Source organism: Caenorhabditis briggsae (assembly GCF_000004555.2).
Source record: "Caenorhabditis briggsae complete genome, chrII, whole genome shotgun sequence".
In the NCBI taxonomy this organism is placed as follows: Eukaryota; Metazoa; Nematoda; class Chromadorea; order Rhabditida; family Rhabditidae; genus Caenorhabditis; species Caenorhabditis briggsae.
This window is the reverse complement of record NC_013486.2, coordinates 13,295,594-13,314,918: the sequence shown is the minus strand read 5'-3', so window position 1 is coordinate 13,314,918 and position 19,325 is coordinate 13,295,594. Positions and strand designations below refer to the sequence as shown.

General features: G+C 37.2%; 4 protein-coding genes and 2 non-coding genes across 6 annotated transcripts in view; all 6 read right to left on the bottom strand.

Annotated features, from left to right (window-relative positions):
* The window catches only part of CBG17768, a gene marked incomplete at both ends in the record, with an annotated part of 14,391 nt that extends 9,097 nt beyond the window's left edge, over positions 1-5,294 (bottom strand). The window contains 8 exons of the mRNA XM_045242888.1: positions 1,428-1,521; positions 1,635-1,728; positions 1,773-1,887; positions 2,476-2,698; positions 2,755-2,974; positions 3,037-3,370; positions 4,097-4,229; positions 5,237-5,294. Coding sequence (XP_045096297.1) covers positions 1,428-1,521; positions 1,635-1,728; positions 1,773-1,887; positions 2,476-2,698; positions 2,755-2,974; positions 3,037-3,370; positions 4,097-4,229; positions 5,237-5,294 — 1,271 coding nt within the window. The remainder of the gene's footprint in view (positions 1-1,427; positions 1,522-1,634; positions 1,729-1,772; positions 1,888-2,475; positions 2,699-2,754; positions 2,975-3,036; positions 3,371-4,096; positions 4,230-5,236) is intronic.
* A 3,567-nt stretch (positions 5,295-8,861) lies between these two features.
* On the bottom strand, positions 8,862-8,933 carry CBG28941. Its single transcript has one exon. It is a non-coding gene (tRNA).
* A 77-nt stretch (positions 8,934-9,010) lies between these two features.
* Positions 9,011-9,083, bottom strand: CBG28258. The gene has a single exon. It is a non-coding gene (tRNA).
* Positions 9,084-11,268: 2,185 nt separating this feature from the next.
* CBG17769 lies at positions 11,269-13,738 on the bottom strand (the record flags this gene model as incomplete). The annotated part of the gene is made up of 4 exons (XM_045242887.1): positions 11,269-11,552; positions 11,594-11,777; positions 11,822-12,018; positions 13,570-13,738. The coding sequence occupies 4 exons, from the start codon at positions 13,736-13,738 to the stop codon at positions 11,269-11,271; spliced, it is 834 nt and encodes a 277-aa protein (XP_045096298.1).
* Positions 13,739-14,041: 303 nt separating this feature from the next.
* CBG25692 lies at positions 14,042-17,045 on the bottom strand (the record flags this gene model as incomplete). Its single annotated transcript, XM_045242886.1, has 5 exons — positions 14,042-14,244; positions 14,822-14,945; positions 14,992-15,098; positions 15,341-15,665; positions 16,611-17,045. 5 exons carry the CDS (start codon positions 17,043-17,045, stop codon positions 14,042-14,044), a joined length of 1,194 nt encoding a protein of 397 aa, XP_045100037.1.
* Positions 17,046-17,497: 452 nt separating this feature from the next.
* On the bottom strand, positions 17,498-18,810 carry CBG25693 (the record flags this gene model as incomplete). The annotated part of the gene is made up of 4 exons (XM_045242885.1): positions 17,498-17,862; positions 17,971-17,981; positions 18,017-18,062; positions 18,396-18,810. The coding sequence occupies 4 exons, from the start codon at positions 18,808-18,810 to the stop codon at positions 17,498-17,500; spliced, it is 837 nt and encodes a 278-aa protein (XP_045100038.1).
* Positions 18,811-19,325: the final 515 nt, after the last annotated feature.

The window sequence follows — 19,325 nt, the reverse complement described above, 5'->3', positions numbered from 1 at the left end:
ATTCAAAAATAGCCCCCCCCCACCAATTCAAAAATAGCCCCACACCCATTCAATTTTAGACCCCCACCAATTAAAAAATAGGTCCCCACCATTTTTTGGCCTAAGCCTGAATTTTAGAAGGTTTTAATTTTGGAAGTTCTGATAAGATATACATAGCTGAAAAGTATTTTTCAGAAAAAGTTCCCAAGAAACAAGGAAAAATGGTGAAAAATGACACAAATTCCGAAAAAATCACAGAAATTTTTTTTAAAAAAGCTCAAAATTTGCATCATGACGGTTACGGTACCCTTCACACACCACAAACTACGCAAAAGTGGGGGTCTATAACTGAATGGATGGGGGCTTTTATTGAATTGGAATGGGCCATTTAAAAGTGGGGGTCTATATTTGATTTGGCGGGCTTTTTTTGAACTGCGCAAGTGTCTAGATTGTTGGAGGTGGGGGGCTCTACTATGGTTCATTTTGGGGGGCTATACATGAATTGGGGTGGGGGCTATATTTAAATTCAGCCTTTCGGAATTTCGGAATTAAGAAATTCAGAAATTAAGAAATTAAGAAATTAAGAAATTAAGAAATCAAGAAATTAAGAAATTAAGAAATTAAGAAATTAAGAAATTAAGAAATTAAGAAATTAATAAATTCAGAAATTTAGAAATTCAGAAATTCAGAAATTCAGAAATTCAGAAATTCAGAAATTCAGAAATTCAGAAATTCAGAAATTCAGAAATTCAGAAATTCAGAAATTCAGAAATTCAGAAATTCAGAAATCCAGAAATTCAGAAATTCAGAAATTCAGAAATTCAGAAATTCAGAAATTCAGAAATTCAGAAATTCAGAAATTCAGAAATTCAGAAATTCAGAAATTCAGAAATTCAGAAATTCAGAAATTCAGAAATTCAGAAATTCAGAAATTCAGAAATTCAGAAATTCAGAAATTCAGAAATTCAGAAATTCAGAAATTCAGAAATTCAGAAATTCAGAAATTCAGAAATTCAGAAATTCAGAAATTCAGAAATTCAGAAATTCAGAAATTCAGAAATTCAGGAATTCAAAAATTCAAAAATTCAGAAATTCAGAAATTCAGAAATTCAAAAATTCAGAAATTCAAAAATTCAGAAATTCAGAAATTCAGAAATTCAGAAATTAGGAATTTTAGGAATCTCAGAAATTCAAAATCTTAGTGTTTCAAAATCTAAAATTGCATTACCCCAGCATCTCGAAAATTCAAAATTTCCAAAGTTCAAAAATCAAGATATCTAGATATCTAGAGGTCTAGAAATTCGAAAATTTAGATTTTCAAAAGTTTAAAATAAGGAAAACGGAAAATCTAAAATTGGGAGATTCAAAATTTCGGAAATTCGAAAATTCGGAAATTTATTCTGGAATTTAGAAACAGAAACTTTAAATTTTTCAGAAAAATACAGTACCTGTTATGTTGTCTCAAGTACAAAACATGAAGAGAAGCCAATCCGACAAAAATGTTGGCACGATCATCTCCAGCAACCACATTGTTGTTCTTGTCTGAAAGTTTACAAGGTTTGTACTTGAGATGTGTTTCAAATCAAAACTTCCATTTGGTCGGAATATTTAGCCGATCGACCGACCGAAATAGAAGTTTTTTTTGAATCTCTTACCAACTGGTGGAAAAACTCGGTTGTTGATCAATTTGGTCTTCAAGAAGGCTCCCTGACGGAATAGGAATTGATCCCTATCACTGCTTCCATAGATCTGAAATTTTCGAATTTTTTAGTTTGAGTCATTTTCCAAATTACCATTGACCCATCAATAAAAGCGGTGTTCTCATTAAATTGCTCTCTGAAATTGGTGACTCCGGTACCACAGACCGGGGTGGATCTGGCAACTGGCAAGCACATGAAACGGCCGAAACTGAAAGAAAATTTGAAGAATTTTAGAAAAATCTAAGAATCTCAGAATCTCAGAATCTCAGAATCTCAGAATCTCAGAATCTCAGAATCGCAGAATCTCAGAATCTCAGAATCTCAGAATCTCAGAATCTCAGAATCTCAGAATCTCAGAATCTCAGAATCTCAGAATCTCAGAATCTCTTTCTGAATTTTCAAAAGTTTGAAATTCCGAATTTTCAAAAATTCCGATAAATTCGAAAAAATTAGAAATTTCCAAAGTTTCGAAATTTGAAATTTCAAAACATTTTCAGAACCTCAGAAATATTAAAAAAAGAATCTCAGAATCTCAGAATCTCAGAATCTCAGAATCTCAGAATCTCAGAATCTCAGAATCTCAGAATCTCATCTCATTTGCGCATCGACGTGCCAGAGAGTGTTTGCGTACGCGGCATCTTATTTTACGACACACTACACAATTTTGATTTTGTGAATCACACAATGCTGCGTATGCAAACACGCGACGCGCAAAAGCACGAATTCGAGAGGTCGGTCGACGGTCACGATTTTCGACTGACCAAAATCTTAATTTTGAGTAAACAAAATCACTTACGTCGGATCAGATCTCGACAAGAAAACCGAGGTGCATCTTCCCTTGTTAGATGTGCAGGCAGCGCATTCTTGATTGTTGAGCATTGTCGTCTTGGCCAAGTCATGAGCAATAAATTGTCCCCATTGCATCAGAAGAGCATTGGAATGATGTTGGATTTGAGTAGACGACGATAAGAGGAGTCTGGAGGCGTCACGAGCGGAAGGCCTGCTTCGGAGGAATGATGCTGGAATTTAGAAATTTGAATTTGCCGCTAAAAATCTTAAAAGTTTAAATTCTTACAAGTTGGAGCGTTCAATCCATTATCATAGAGTGGCTTCTTCAATCTCATCAAAGCGGTGAACGCTGATCCAATCATCGGGCGTTCTAGGTTATTGCAAGTTCCATCGAATGAGCGATATCTCAAGTGATAACAAAGATTTCTATTGCAGTTTGGAGTTTCTTGAGTTGGAGCACAATTGAAGTTTGCATTGGAATCACGGACGTCACGGATGGATAATGTCTAGAACGGAAAAACTTTGGATTATTTTGGAAAATGGTTAAATAGCTGAAAAGGTACTGTACCTTTCTAATCGATGTATCCTCATTGGTGGTAATAAAAGTGCAATCGTCTTCCTTGAAAGTTCCCCCTGGACCAGTTCCTCCTAGAGTCACTGATCTTCCTTTGCACGCTTTACAAGCCTTTGGACAGTTTGATAACATCCAAACCGCATTAGTTTCACACTCCCGAATCGTCGCCCAGAATCCGCACAGACGATGTCTATCGATACAAGTGGTGACTCCGTTGCAGACATCACAAGACACTGGACAATGGTCTTCCATCCAATTTTTGTTGGTATTACACTCGCCGATTGATGACCAGAATTTGCACAAATCGTGACGATCTTTGCAGGATTTGCTGGAAGTTTTGTTTGGTTAAATCTTGAGAGTTTGAAGCGGTAGCTAGTAAATTTGAAGCGGTAGTTAGCGGTAGCTAGTAGGTAGGTAGTAGGTACAGTAATACTTGTCATTTTCAGTTCGAATCTTGTAGATCAATTATCTCGGTTCCTTTAAAAGATATCAAAAAACTTTCAACTGATAAAATGCTGGTGACAATATAGTAAACGTTTGGACAATTGACAAATTTTTGACATCTCTTATAGGAACCAAGATAAATGAGCTCAGAGTGTGCGCATTCGGTAGGCTTCCGTAAAAGCGTTTATGCTAGGAACTTGTAGCTCAATTATCTTAATTTCTATGAGAGATATCAAAAAATCTTCAACTGATAAACTTTTTATCATAACATCACCAACATTTTTTATGGATATCTCTCATAAGAACCCAGATGATGGAGCTCGAAGTGCAACGGCTTCTACAAATACGGTAGCTACGACAACAACTGTCAATTTCAGTTTAAACTTTGCAATAGTCATATCGTAGCTTGCAAGTCAATTATCTCCGTTCCTACAACCGCTATCTAAAATTTGTTAACTGATAAATTGTTTATCATGATATCATCAACAATTTATTATCTGACAGAATTGTGATATCTTGTATAGAAATTGAGATAATTGAGCTCAAATAGCAAGTGTCATTCTATCAAAGAATTTAGTCAATGGCCAAAAAAGTTGAAACAAAAACTCACTCCACATTAGCATCATCCTCTGTTTTAGTCTCTTCTGTGGCTGGTCCAACTGCTCCCGGAGCTGAGTCACCTGAAGTGCCTGGTGGTCCCTCTCCAGATGCATCTAGCTCATTTTCTTCCTCAGCGTGGGTGACTGAAATTAAACATAATCTAGTTTTTATAGCTTATCGAAATTCGAAATTCGTTAGATGAGCAGTATTTCCGAATTTCATAATTTCAGAATTCCCCATTTTTATAAATACCAAAAAAAAATCTCCAATAAAATCATGCCCAAGTTTTCCTCCCTCCAAACCCCTAATTTATCTGTTCAAAAACCCGCAGATCCTTATCACCTGCCTCCCAGGCCGGCTTATCAGTGACAAAAATCTATATGGCAACATATATATTCCGTGAAAGTACACGAAAACGTCTTTTTCAAGGCCTTGTCTCTTTTCGAACATTTTGAGGTATTCCGGTTAGGAGACATTTACGCAACAACTTTATTGGATGGATTGGAATTTTCCATTTATTTGTCTTTCATGGCCTAGAAAATCAATTTTGAAATTTCTAGGCCACCATGCCCGCCAATCAAAAACCAGACTCATAAATAAATCAAATTGATAAATGTCGCCTTATCAATTAGCGGCAATGTACCCCTACCTAGCCGATTTTCTCTAAGCCCTTTAGCCTTTTCGATCTTTTTGGGAAATATCCTTTTTCTCTAATCCCTCTCCTCTTTTTATACTATTTCTTCTTGGTCTCGGCTTCCGATTCGATTCAAAAAGAGAATTACAAAACGACAAAAAAGGGGAAAATGTATCGGTCGAGTGGTCGAAAGGAGGAGACAAGTGTTTCAAAACGAAATAGAACACTTGAAGGAACATTTTTGCAAAAATGAGATTTAAAAAAGGCGCCAAAAAGAAAGATTTAAGAAAAAAATTTGTAAAACCTGTAATAGAAGGGTCCCTAACTTTGACCTAATTTATCTCGGTTCCCTTTTGAAATATCTGAAAGTTGTCCACTAATAAATTGTTTACCATAATATTCAAAAAATTTTATCAATTTACACATTTTTGATATCTTGCATAGGAGCTGAGATATTTGAGCTCAAAAGTGACAATTCAGGAGCCCTTCTATTACAGGTTTTACGGTAACACTTACCATGAAATGTACTAAATGCTAATAAGCATAGCAGCAGTATATGTGAAGGTTTCTTCATTTCCCTTTTTTGAAGTTTCCAGGTCACAAATTGTCGATGTCCTGAAAAATATAAATTATGAATTTTGATTATTTTGGATATAAAAAAAGAAAATGGTATTTGAATAAAGGTTGAAAAATTAAATACAGAGGTTCTGAAATTTTAGAATGTTTAGAACCTCAGAAGTTTCGAACTTTCAAATTTTAGAATTTTAGAATTTCAGAATTTTTGAATTTGGGATTTCTAGAAATTTTGGATTTGTATAATTTTGGATGTTTAAAAGATTCTAGAAACTTTTCAGTTGATGTATTTTCAAATTTTCGAAATTCGGATTTTTAGCATTTTAGAATTTCAAAATCTCATTATTTCAGAGTTTTTTGTTTTCTTAATTTTCTAACAAGGGAAGGTTTTTCAGACAACGGTTGAGAATTTGCTCAAAATTTGCACTTAGAATCTCAGAATCTCAGAATTTTACAATTTCGGAATCACAGAATCTCAGAATCTCAGAATCTCAGAATTTCAGAATCTCAGAATCTCAGAATCTCAGAATCTCAGAATCTCAGAATTTCAGAATTTTACAATTTCGGAATCTCAGAATCTCAGAATCTCAGAATCTCAGAATCTCAGAATCTCAGAATCTCAGAATCTCAGAATTTCAGAATTTCAGAATCTCAGAATCTCAGAATCTCAGAATCTCAGAATCTCAGAATCTCAGAATCTCAGAATCTCAGAATCTCAGAATCTCAGAATCTCAGAATCTCAGAATCTCAGAATCTCAGAATCTCAGAATCTCAGAATCTCAGAATCTCAGAATCTCAGAATCTCAGAATCTCAGAATCTCAGAATCTCAGAATCTCAGAATCTCAGAACCTCAGAATCTCAGAACCTCAGAATCTCAGAATCTCTGAATCTCTGAATCTCAGCTATTTCAAAATTTTTTCAAAAACTCCAAAATTTCAAAAACTTCAAAAACTCGAAAAAAAAATTTAAAATTCAAAAACTCAGAGGCTAAAGATGGATGAAAATTTTCTTTAAAATATACAATTAATTAAAAAAAAACATTAAAAAAATCTCAAAAAATCAAACATTTTGTGATAAATTTCTTTTATCAACGACGACTTTTTTTTTCGCAAACAAAAAAAATAATGTGCACCTTGAGCTCAATTATCTCGGTTCCTGGGAGAGATATCAAAAATCTTTCAACTGAAAAAATGTAGGTGATATTATGATAAACATTTAATCAGTTGACTGATTTTCAATAAATCTTATGGGAGCCGAGATAATTGAGCTTAACGTGAACATATATGGTGGGCTTCAAGGCAAATTTAACAAAAAAAAACCCGATTTCTTCTAGAAAATCTAAAAAGTTCTTTCATGAAAAATAAAAACAATCAGTTCCTTTTATGGAAAACTTCTTAAACCTTGAGAAACTGGTAGTACCTACTGGACCTATTGAGAAAAATTCCAAATGAAACAATAGAATGCAAATTTGTTCATTTTCTCTTAACAAACCATAAAGCTACACCTAATAACAGAAGCCAATTAGTAAAAGGAATGTGGTAGTGTAAATAGTTGTTAAATGGGAGGAAAAAGAATGCAAATGAGTGTCAGAAGAAGTGGGCGGAGTCTCTTCTAGTTAAGGTGATGAAACGATCATAATGGTGATATAGTCATCAGCAAAAAAGAGAGAAGGAAACCAAAAACGCTTCTTCTTGTTCTCCCACGCCTTCTCTCTGATCCTCTACTGAAGGGGCGTGGCGTCAGAAGCTTGTTCTTTTCAAGAAGAAGAAGAAGCTAGTCGCCCCCCACCAAGAAGTCTCGTATGTATTATACGAGAGGAAAAGGAAAATGAGAAGTCTCAGGTAGTGAAGGAGATGAAAAAGAAATAGAAGAAGAGTGATTTGATCCATGAACGAGGAGGAGGCGATGATGATATGCATGAGGACACTTTTGTGGAATAGACACACAACCCCACAGGGATCAAAGAAAATATACAAAAAAATGTTGTCAGGGATTTCTTCCTGTCATATGGTCGTCGGCCGACATCGCGTAGCCTAGAAGCTCGCTATCTTTGAGCTCAATTATCTCGATTCCTGTTAAAGATCTCAAAAAGTTGTCAATTGATAAAATGTTTGCTATAACAACATCAATATTTTATCATCTGACACTTTTTTGTTATCCTTCACAGGAACAGAGATAAGGTGAGTACTAATATTGCACCGCTTCCATACGGTCATCGGCCGCTTTCCCGACCGCGTAGCTCTGCCTATATGTCCTACAAATTTAACTTTCCATTAAGTTTTTATAGACAAGCTATGAAAAAACTTTGTTTATGGTCAGAGACTTTGTAGATAGCAAAACGTTGTCATTTGCGGCACATGGCAACTTTTTGATATCTTAACACCTCTCTACCTTTAACCTCAATTATGTCGGTTTCCGGAAGAGGTATCAAAAATCTGTATAGTGATAAAATATTTATCATATTATCGCCAACATTTTATTAGTTGATAACTTTTTGTTTTCTTTCATTGGAACAGAGATACGACAGGCACAAGAAAAATAAGCTGCTTAAATAGAAGTCCACCCTAACTTGTAACTTTGAGCCAATTTATCTCGGTTCCTATAAAAGACATTGAAAAGTGGCCAATTGATAAAAGATTTATGATAACATGGCCAATATTTTATTAGTTGAACAATTTTAGATTGCTTTCATGGCAATCGAGATAATTGAGATCCAAGTGCTCGTATAAAAGGCTTCTTTTAGACCATTTAAAGGGTAAAATTACATCTTTTAATCTTGGCTAACACAACTTTTCAAACGAAAACCTAGATCATGGAAATCACAGTAAATCTTAAATAAGAATTTCAAATCTAACTATATTATAAAATCCAATGTAATGACCATCACATGGTCCACTCTCCTCCTCCCCCTTTCACTTCCATTTCCTTTTCCTTATTCACTTTCTCCCCCTGATCCACCCTTTTTTATGGACGTCACATCTGGCCTATGTCAGGATCGTCATAATAATAATCATAAAAAAGCAACTAATGATGATAATCACCCTTGCGTATATTGCGATGCCGACAAATCCGATGGAGGGGACGAAATGATGAATGGAGAAGAGAGTAGTGGGGGTGAACGGAAGAAGAAGGACACGAGTGGAACAATCACATTTTGAGGATCATGAACATTGGGGTTAGTCTTTTGAAGTCTTTGAACCGAACTTTACAAGCTTCCGATTCCTTCTAACTCCTTCTGAATCATCAGAAACCAATGTGTAACTTAATAATTTTCTATCATAGTACGAGACCAGAAATCTCAAATTCTCTATAAATTTTGTAACAAGACCATAGTCATCATCAAAAAGAAAATTTAAATACAGATATCTCGCCCACACTAACACGATATGATCTAATCAGCCTTGACAGTTTTATGCAGATTGAGGTGCTGTCGAGAGACGAGATTTGAGAAGACACCTGAAAACCTGAATTTTACGACGTAAGCCTCGCTTCTCCGTTAATCAAGGACGAGAAAAATGATTATGTCTTCTGGCACGGGTTGCAAGAAAAAGCTTCAAAAAATTTCGGTGCCTCATGCTGGAATCGAACCAGCGACCTTCTGTTTACTAGACAGACGCTCTGCCACTGAGCCAATGAGGCGCGTGGTGGCCTTCTCCTTCAATGCAATTATAAACTTTGACGAATGGGAGAAGTCATCAAAAAAAGCAAAAAATCTGAGCCCAATGCGGGGCTCGAACCCGCGACAACCAGATTAAGAGTCTGGTGCTCTACCGACTGAGCTAACCGGGCGGCGATAGCATGAGAAGTGGAGGGCGTATAGGAGGGAGGGGGAATTCCGTCACTGCCGGAGAGAGGGAAGAGAGAAATGGGCAGTTGTTGAATTGCATGTAAAAGGAGGAAGTGGAAGTCAGAAACTGGAGATGAATTTTTAGAAATTTTATAAAAATTTTATAAAAATAAAGTTTTTATTATTTAAAAATCGTTTGTAATTTGTAAACTACAAAATTAAAACTCTCATTTTGTCATAACTGTAAAACCTGTAATAGAAGGGTTCCTAACTTTGATCCTATATATCTCGGTTACTGTCAAAGGTAGCAAAAAGTTGTCAACTGATAAATTGTTTATCATAACATCAAACGTGTTTTATCAGTTGACCACTTTTTGATATCTTTTTTAGCAACCGAGATATATGAGCTCAAAGTTGGGTGACCTTCTATTAGAGTGTTTAAGGTAAGCTTCTAGTGGCTTCAACTTGTCCAAGGTACAAGACACATTTTTATCACCGTATCACCTGCATTACACAATTTTATTAACAAACAAACGATCACTTTCACCCTCTGTGTGTCCTTGTAAATCCGTTCCTCATTCCACTATCATTTTTTTCTCTATGTAACTGATAAGGAGAAACCGCAAAGGGTGTGACTGGAGACTGATAAAATGATTGATTTGTATTCGAATAAATAGTGAAGAAAGTACAGTAAGTGGAACGATTGTATTACAAGTTCGTTGTTCTGTTCTTTTTGTTGCCCCAGGAAGAAATCTAGAGAAATCTGTAATGTTATCAGATCGAAAACTGGTACTTTTTGTATGTTTTCTATAGTCGTAGACGTCGGGTGGATTATGTTGCGTAACATACGAAAAAAACTTGGCTTTTTTAGGCAGAACAAGGACGCCAAGGTGGATCTCTTCATCTCCGATGGACGCGGATGATAAGAATGTGTGAGAAAATAGGGGAAAAAGAGGAGAGAGTTATTTGGGAAGACATCATAAGGACATATTCGATGAGATAACGGAACAATGGCATGAGAGAAGACATGGGCGATGAATAATTATTGAGATTGCGGGCGGAAATAGGGAGAATGAATGCCACCCTATAGTTGCCATTTGAGCTCGAATATCTCGGTTCCTATAAGAGATATCAAGGATTTATAAAATAGAAAATATTGGTGATATTATGATAAATATTTTATCAGTTGACAGGTTTTTGGTATCTGTTACAGAAGCCGAAATAATTAGGTTCAAACTTGACAATATGGGAGCTGTCTTTTAGGTTTTACGGTAGCTGCAGTTTGAAGTGCATTATCGCGGCTCCTATAAGAGATATTTAAAGGTGGGGGGACAGGAGATTTTACGGGGGATTTTTGGGGCCAGAGTATGCATTCTACCGTAACGGTGTACAACGCTTAATGTCACTCTGCGTACTGCGGTCGTCCTCGCCTTTATGTATGCAATCGGGCGCCCGCTCCAGTTTCGCCCGCGTGGCTCAGTCAGTAGCGGCGCCGCACCTTCAATACTCGCCTCGACAAGTTCAACTCCTTGAGGGGCATATTTAAACAGAATTTCGGGAACATTATTTTTTCATGTCCCCCCACCTTTAAAAAACTTGTCAACTAATGAAATGTTTATTTCGATATCTCTCATAAGAACCGAGATGATTGAGCTCAAAGATAGACAAGAAATTTATTAGAGAAAAGCTGCCAAAATGCGGTTTTGAAATTTTGGAACTTCTGAAATTTTCAAAGTTTTGGAATTCATGAATTTTTGGAGTTTTTGAAAATTCGGAACTTTTGAAATTCTGAAACTTTTGGAATATGGGAATTTTTTTTTGAAATTTATAAAATTTTAAGTTCCCAAACTTTGGAAAAAAAAGGAAAAGTTTAGAAAACTAAACCACTTTTTTCAGAAGTTTGAAAAATACAAAATACCGTATTCTTCCAAATGGAACACCATTCCCTATACTCGCTCTTTGAGCTCAATCATCTCAATTTCTGTAAAAGATATCAAAAACTTGTCAACTGATAAAATGTTTCATACTTTATCACCGACATTTTATCAATTGACCAATGCGGGGCTCGAACCCGCGACAAAAATCGGCTCAGCCTTTTCAATCTTCCCAAATGTTCCCCCAAAAAATTGTTTTCGGAAGAATATAACTAAAATACAACATTTTTTATTTCTTCAAAGTTTTAATCAATCAGTGATTATCATCAATCCATCCGAATCCTCCAACAAAATCCCTCGGTGGCCCATAACCCCCATACATCAGTTTCATGTCCGTAATTTTCCAAAAATACAGATTCTGCTCATCCTGACTCTTGAACACAAACCAGAATAAATTCGCTAGTTGAGTACTTGGATTAGTGAAGATTACTGTAGAAGAAATCTCTCCGGACTTTACGATTCGATAGGAACGAACTTCGAATCGATTCCCACCGACGATATCTCTCAATTGTTGCATTCCAGTCGGACTGACCACTTCTGGAATATTCCAAATTACAAAATTCGTTATAGAATATTACCATGCATTTCTATCATTCCTTGAAGTCGATTAATGTCTCCTGTATTCACACAATTCAAAAATTCGGAAAGCATATTCCCTAGAATCATTTCAGGCGTCACCTGATTCTGTACAAAATGTTTTCGATGGTAAACGATTGGAACCACTGCTTTGATTTGCCATGCATCAGGGTACAATTGAGGATTCTGAAAATTCCAGAATATAAAGTTCCAGGTTCTAATGTCTCCACATTATTTTGGTTTTCAATTGCAAACTGATAGTTTTTCCGGTGGTACGTCGGCGCGGGTCCACGGAAATGAACGGTAGTGTTCAGAATCCATGTGTTCTTTCTGGGTTGTTCGAAGATGTCATAGAAAGCGTGTTCGATGGAATAAGTGTAGTTGGAGAGATCTTCAACGATGTTTTCGTATATTTTTTTGGTTACACCTGGAAAAAATGAAGTTGCCCCTCGAGGAGTTGAACTTGTGAAGGCGATGATTGAGGGTTCGGCGCCGCTACCGACTGAGCCACGCGGGCAAAGAGAAAGCGCACGCCCGTTTGCATACATAAAGGCGAGGACGACAGCTGTACGCAGAGTGACATTAAGCGTTGTTCACCGGGACGGTAGAATGCATACTCTAGCTACAAAAATCCCCCGTAAAATCTCCTGTCCCCCCACCTTTAAAAGTTTTTATTAGGTTGGTAAAAAAGTAATGCGCGCTATGTTTGGTGTTTTATATTTCGCCTGTGAATAGGTTGTTCGGCTTAATTATTTCTTTATTTCAAATAACATGTCTTTAACTTTGTTTTTTATTGTTACTTCACTGTTCGAATCAATTTTTGAATAGGGAAAAACTTTCAAGAAGATGGCCAATCAAAATGTTCGTTTTCGAGTCTTATTTTCGCATGAATTCAAAAACGGAAAAGCCGCCGCCGAAGCACATCGCCTTTTTCCGTCAGTATTTTAAGAAGATGCTTTATCCAAAAATTAATATCGACGCTGGTTTCGACGCTCCAGAAGCGTCGAAGAAAGCGTGGAAGGCTAAACACGCAGTTTCGTCTAAAAAGCGTTGTCAACGATTTCTTGAGATCAGCAAGCGAACTGGACCCGTGCCAAACAACTAGCTGCTTATCAGAACAGTCTAATCGCACCTTAATCACAATTCTGGAAAGCAAACAGATGCAGAAAAAACGTGTCACACGAACTTTCTGACGATAACAAGATAAAGCGCATCGAGGTGGCCGGTTTTATCTTGCGCCGTTTAAAAAGTCTTGGTTTATTGGATCTAATTTTGATTTTGGATGAGAGATGGACTCAATGCGAGTGCTTTGGATAGAAAAAGCAGTGACTGAATCATGACGAATCACCGAAACCGACACCAAAACCGAACATGCACGGGGAAAAGGATATGTTCTGTGTCTGGTGGAATTTGCGAGGCCTGAGGTGTTTTGAATTTCTAAAGCATGGTCAAATAGTGACTACCAATTGTGATAAAGGTCAGCTGAACCGGGTGGATCAGGTGCTCAAACGGCAAGGAGTGGGCTCATCAGCGAAGTTTCTGGTTCACGACAACTCTCGACCACACACCGCAAAAATCACTAAAAAATGTTTTTGAAGATAGACTGGGAAGTGCTTTTACAGTCGCCTTGTAGCCCAAATTTCGCACTATCCGACTATGACTTGCTCAGGCCAATGCAGCATCATCTCTTTGAGAAAACGTTCAAGAATGGGGGAAAAGTGAACATCTGGGTAACGAACTACTTCGAGTCACAGCCAGTGAGGTTCTTCACGAGAGGCATCGAATTTTCGCCCATGCGTTGGCAGAGAGTGGTCGATAATGATGGAAAGTATGTTCCCGATTGATGTCCTTTTGTTTCATTTTTACAATAAAAATAAAGTACATCAAAAACGCGCATTGCTTTTGTACCAACCTAATAAGATTCTGGAATTCTGAGATTTTGAAATTCTGAGTCCCTATAAACCCAAAAAAGACTCACCATCATTCAAAAAGCTTGGCGCAAAACGATTTTTGATTGCAGTCTGATTGTTCTCATTGACTGCTTCCATGAATCCATCGAAAAATGCTTGAGATAAAGCTTCGGAAGGTGGCAAAGGGCCTGTATATGCTCCTATCCCGATGAATAGAAAAAAGAAAGGAATTTTCATTTTCAGAAAAATGAATTTTCAGAGGAGAGGGGTGGGTTTTATTGTGGGAGAGTTAATCGAATTATGGCGTAAGAGTAGGGGAGGAGATGGGAGACTGAAAAAATATTCTGAAATTCACAGGTTTGAAGATAGATTCCAAAAGTTCCAAAAGTTCAAGAATTCTGAGATTCCGAAATTTCAAAAATTGTTCTTGAAATACTCAGAATTTAACCCTGAATTTCTAGTCAAAAATATAACACACCGATCATAAGGTTCTCATAATTGAAATTCTTAATTTATTAATTATCGAAATATTGAGAGAGTTCAAGGTGTGGGTTCGACGTTAGTCGGCGTCGTTGGAACATTCACCGCTTCTTTTGATTTCGTGCCTTCTACCCCATCTGCTCCATTTTCCTCGTTCATCTGGATTACTGTACTTCCAATTGGCAAAATTTGATAACGTGCAATGCACTCCAAAACAAATCGGAACGGAGCCAAAGAGTACTTCTCGGTTTCCGTTTTCCAAGCTGGCTTGATCTATAAAAATTTCAGAACTTCAAAATTTCAGAATTTTTGAATCTCAGAATCTCAGAATCTCAGAATCTCAGAATCTCAGAATCTCAGAATCTCAGAATCTCAGAATCTCAGAATCTCAGAATCTCAGAATCTCAGAATCTCAGAACCTCAGAATCTCAGAATCTCAGAATCTCAGAATCTCAGAATCTCAGAATCTCAGAATCTCAGAATCTCAGAATCTCAGAATCTCAGAATCTCAGAATCTCAGAATCTCAGAATCTCAGAATCTCAGAATCTCAGAATCTCAGAATCTCAGAATCTCAGAATCTCAGAATCTCAGAATCTCAGAATCTCAGAATTTCAGAATCTCAGAATCTCAGAATCTCAGAACCTCAGAATCTCAGAATCTCAGAATCTCAGAATCTCAGAATCTCAGAATCTCAGAATCTCAGAATCTCAGAATCTCAGAATCTCAGAATCTCAGAATCTCAGAATCTCAAAATCTCAGAATCTCAGAAAAAGAAAAAAAAACAGAAAATTCCAAAAAATTCAAAAATCCAACTTACAGTATCTCTTACCTTGCAACACATTTCCAAATGAACAAATCATCGTCTTCCAATGTCAAGATGTTCTCTTTTTTGCTATATTTCTGAGGGACCACAATATGAGTGAACTTATTCAAATCCATAGACTCATTGTATCCCCATGTGATCTGGAAAATTGAGAGGTTACAAAAGTAAAAAATCCCAAACAAATACCTTTTTTCTGATTCTCTTGGGCAGATTTTTCCGTTCATTACTAGGGATGTAATCTTTGTCAACCACTAGAATTTTATATGGTCTTGGCGTGTTGGGAGGGATGACTCCTGTAAAATTAGCATTTGCGCTCTACTGACAAATACCGTAAATGTTCGATACGTGCGCTCAAGCTCAATTATCTCGGTTCCTATTGAAGATATCAAAAAGTTGTCAACTGATCAATTATTTATCATAATATCAGAAACTTTCTTTAGTTGAAAACTTTTTGATATCTTGCATAGGAATTGAGATAATTGAGCTCAAACTTAGGAACTCTTCGGTTGAAGATTTTACGGTCGTAGCCACTCACGTTTCCTCTGATTCTCTTTGGAATATCCATCAAACAGTAACATGAATCCACCCTCATCTGCATATTGTTCAGGATAATATCCAGCCACATCCGGTTGTAAAATATAAGCTCCAGCATCCAGAAAGTCCTTCGCATGTTCTTTATCTTTCATCAGTACCAATTCAAATAGTGCAGTTCTGAGATACGGTCCACATGTCGCATCAACCAGTGCTCCATTTTCCAAAAGATCCTTTACTCTGTACCATTTCTTCGCCAAAACTGCTTTATACAAACCAGTTTGACCCTTGGAATCCATTGCGTTCATTGGGAGACGAGCATCTTGCATCTGGACATACGAGTACTTCCAAGCTCGTCAGGACAAATGTAGGCTGGAAAAAGGGGCGGAGCTTATGGAATGTGGGAGAAGCTTACGTGTTCCGTCGTCGTCTCTTCTGTTTCTGTACCAGAGGAATAGAATGATGAAGCAAGAAGAGCAGGCCAAGGAGCAAGCGATTCCAATGATCAGCCAGATGATCCACCTGAATATGTTTTCTTCCAAAAGTTTGAACTTTCAGGAATTTCTAAGCTTGGATCTCACAATCAGAAACTCAGACATTAAGTATCTCAGAATTTGAGAATCTCAGAATCTCAAAATCTCAGAAACTCAGAATCTCAGAATCTCAGAATCTCAGAATCTCAGAAACACAGAATCTCAGAATCTCAGAATCTCAGAATCTCAGAATCTCAGAATCTCAGAATCTCAGAATCACAGAATCTCAGAATCTCAGAATCTCAGAATCTCAGAATCTCAGAATCTCAGAATCTCAGAATCTCAGAATCTCAGAATCTCAGAAAAAAAATGGGGTTTATTCAAAAAATTTTTCCTAAAACAGAACTTTCGATTCCCCTTTTTGGCCCCTCAAAATTCCAAAACTCACCAAATATCCTCTGGCTCCTCTTCCACTTTCATCCTACTAAACTCTCCTTTGGTTTGCATGACCACCTCTGGCATCTCTCTGAATCCCATAAGAATTCGATTCCAATTAACGATTCGTGTAGCTTGATAAACCTTCTCATAAGCCTCAATCACTTCTCGAACCTCTCTTTTCTCTCTTGTCGAATTACTCAAAAAAGTTTCAGAGACTCCACATAACTTTCCAGGTTTATAGTTTCTGTGAAATTCAATTCCGCAGCTTTTATGAATACAAAAATGAATTCTCTGGTTCCCAAAGACTGATTGGAAAAGTGCGATTCGGTTTGATTGATCACATTCGTCTCATTCATCTCTAACAGTAATAAGGGTTAGATTTTTGGCAGATTTTCTGAAGTCTTTAAAGACGACATCTAGAATAATTATTTCTGTTGGACCCTTCACATATTTGATGACTTCAGTGACCGTTTTCTCCGATTTTATAATTGTCTCTACTTCATTCCGAAGCTCATGAACCTGATTAAGCCCTGCCAAGTCCTCAATTCCAGCAATAGATTTTTCCAGAAGGGGTTCCATATAATCCAGCTGTCTAAACATCTTCCAATCCGGTTCCGATTCCTCCACTTCCTTTGCAAACTTCTTCATCGCTTTATCCACCTTTTTCAACTCCTTTGCATATTCCACACTATCTTTCCAAAACTTGACTAGGTCATCCATCACTTTATCCTTTTTTGCTTTTTCAACTTCATCCGCCAGATCAATTATGTCTTCGAGAGTTTCAACTGCATCCTTCATTTCTTCCTTCTAACAACCATCTCCCCCTAGTTTAATCGCTCCAAAAAAGTCAGAAACTTTTGAAACAACTGGCCCAGAACCTCCTAGAGATTCAAAAATATTAAAGACACTTGGCGGTTGTTGTAAACTCTCAAACGGCAATTTCATGCCATTCACAAACTGTCTAGCATCATTGAAAGGCTTTGAAGTTTTCAAAAAATCAAATCTATTGAGTGAGGTTTGATCTTTCTTGCCTAATATCTCATCTAGAATTCCATTCATATTCTTCATTTTTCCCTCCAGATTTTCTTGATTCTGAATCACATCCATGGAATCCATGATCCCGGAAACTGGATTCAGAATACTCTGGAATTGACCAGGAAGCCCTTTAATCTGGTTAAAAGCGTCTAGTCCCGGATGAGGTGGCATTTCAATACAAGTCAAAACTTTATCAGCAGCATCCTTGGCTCTTCTCATAAGCATCGGAGTTCCTTGAGGAGCTCCAGTTGTGGAAGATGTGGAAGTTGTCCAGTTCTTTGGGGGAACATTAATTCTCTTGTAAGGTTTAGTTTTTCCCTCTTCACCTTTCTAGTTTTTCTGAACAACTCTTTTGCCTTTTTCTCCGGATCTGATTTTGGAAGTTCCTGAATCTTCTCAACTGCATCATCAATGGCCTTAAACAGATCTTTCGCTTTATTCAATGTCTTTTTGAGCTTATCCAACTTTCCACCAAACAAATCTTTCAATTTTACAGGAATATTATCTTTTAACAAGTCCACAAACTTTTCTTTAAACTTCCCGTACACTTCTTGAATGGTCTCCTGACACTTAATCTTGCCTAGATTGTTATCATACAGCTTCTGTATCTATTCTTTCAATGGATTATCTCCTTTGGGTCCTTTTAAGCTGTTAGGTCCAAAAGGTCCGTTCGGACCAAAAGGCCCACTTGGTCCAAATCTCAAAATGGTCCATAAGGTCCATTGGGTCCGAACATCCCATTCAATCCATGAGTTCCCTTACTTCCAAATGGAGTGTTCTCTAGAAGTTTCGATGTGGCAAAAGCTCCATTTAGTCCGTTAGGCCCATTAAGTCCAAATAAGCCTTTAGAGGTGGGGGGACAGGAGATTTTACGGGGGATTTTTGGGGCCAGAGTATGCATTCTACCGTAACGGTGTACAACGCTTAATGTCACTCTGCGTACTGCGGTCGTCCTCGCCTTTATGTATTCAATCAGGCGCCCGCTCCAGTTTCGCCCGCGTGGCTCAGTCGGTAGCGGCCCCGCACCTTCAATACTCGCCTCGACAAGTTCAACTCCTCGAGAGGCATATTTAAACAGAATTTCGAGAACATTATTTTTTCACGTCCCCCCACCTTTAGGCCCATAAGGACCAATTTGAGAGTTTGGTCCAAAGAACCCATCAGGACCATATTTCCCATTAATACCATAAAGCTCTTTTGGCCCATATGGTTCGTTTGAGCCATATGGATCATTTAAGAACCCATTGAGACCACCAGGAAGAGAGAATCCAAGAAGACCTTCTGCTTTTTTCATCAAATCTTCACCTCTCTTCACGTCATCCCACAACTTCTGAAGACCTGGCGGTAACTTTGGCTTCAATTTATTTTTCCAATCCTTTAGTTTGTCCGAGAACTTATCTAGAGGATTCAGCTTATCCAACATATCATCATCATCGAAGTTAAGAATCGGATCAAGCTTCTCAACAACTTCTTCAACAATCGGCATCTCTTTTATCTTGTTCATAAAATTGTGGTTTTTCTTGCGCATCCTGTGCTTCATTAAAGGAGGGCAGACAGCAAAAATTTCGGGGAAAATTTCAGAGAATGTGTATTTTGCCGTCGCGGTGTTCGCACCTAAAGCACGCAATCCCACGCGCAAACATTTTATTTTTTTATTTCCCGACTTTATTTTTTTCAATTTTTAACGACTTCAACATTAAAAAAGCTCTTTTTTCTTATTTATTATAAAACCCATATAAAAGTGAATTTTTAATGTAAATTTAAAGTTCTATCGACCGATTATTTTGCCAGTCGCCGGTGTTTTTTATAGGCATGCGAAAAAAGCGATTTTCTCTTCGATAACCGTTTCTTCACTGTTCCTATTTATCTCATTACTTCTCGTTATTACTCTAGGAATAAAAACTGTTTTATGACTAGGGTTTTCAGAGACGTCTCCATTTTTACTGCTTCCTTCACCTTCCGACGACCAGCCCTGCACGAGGATTGTTTTAATTATGTGGTTTTTCTTTCAATTGTTATGTCTCTTTCTAAAAATTAATTGTA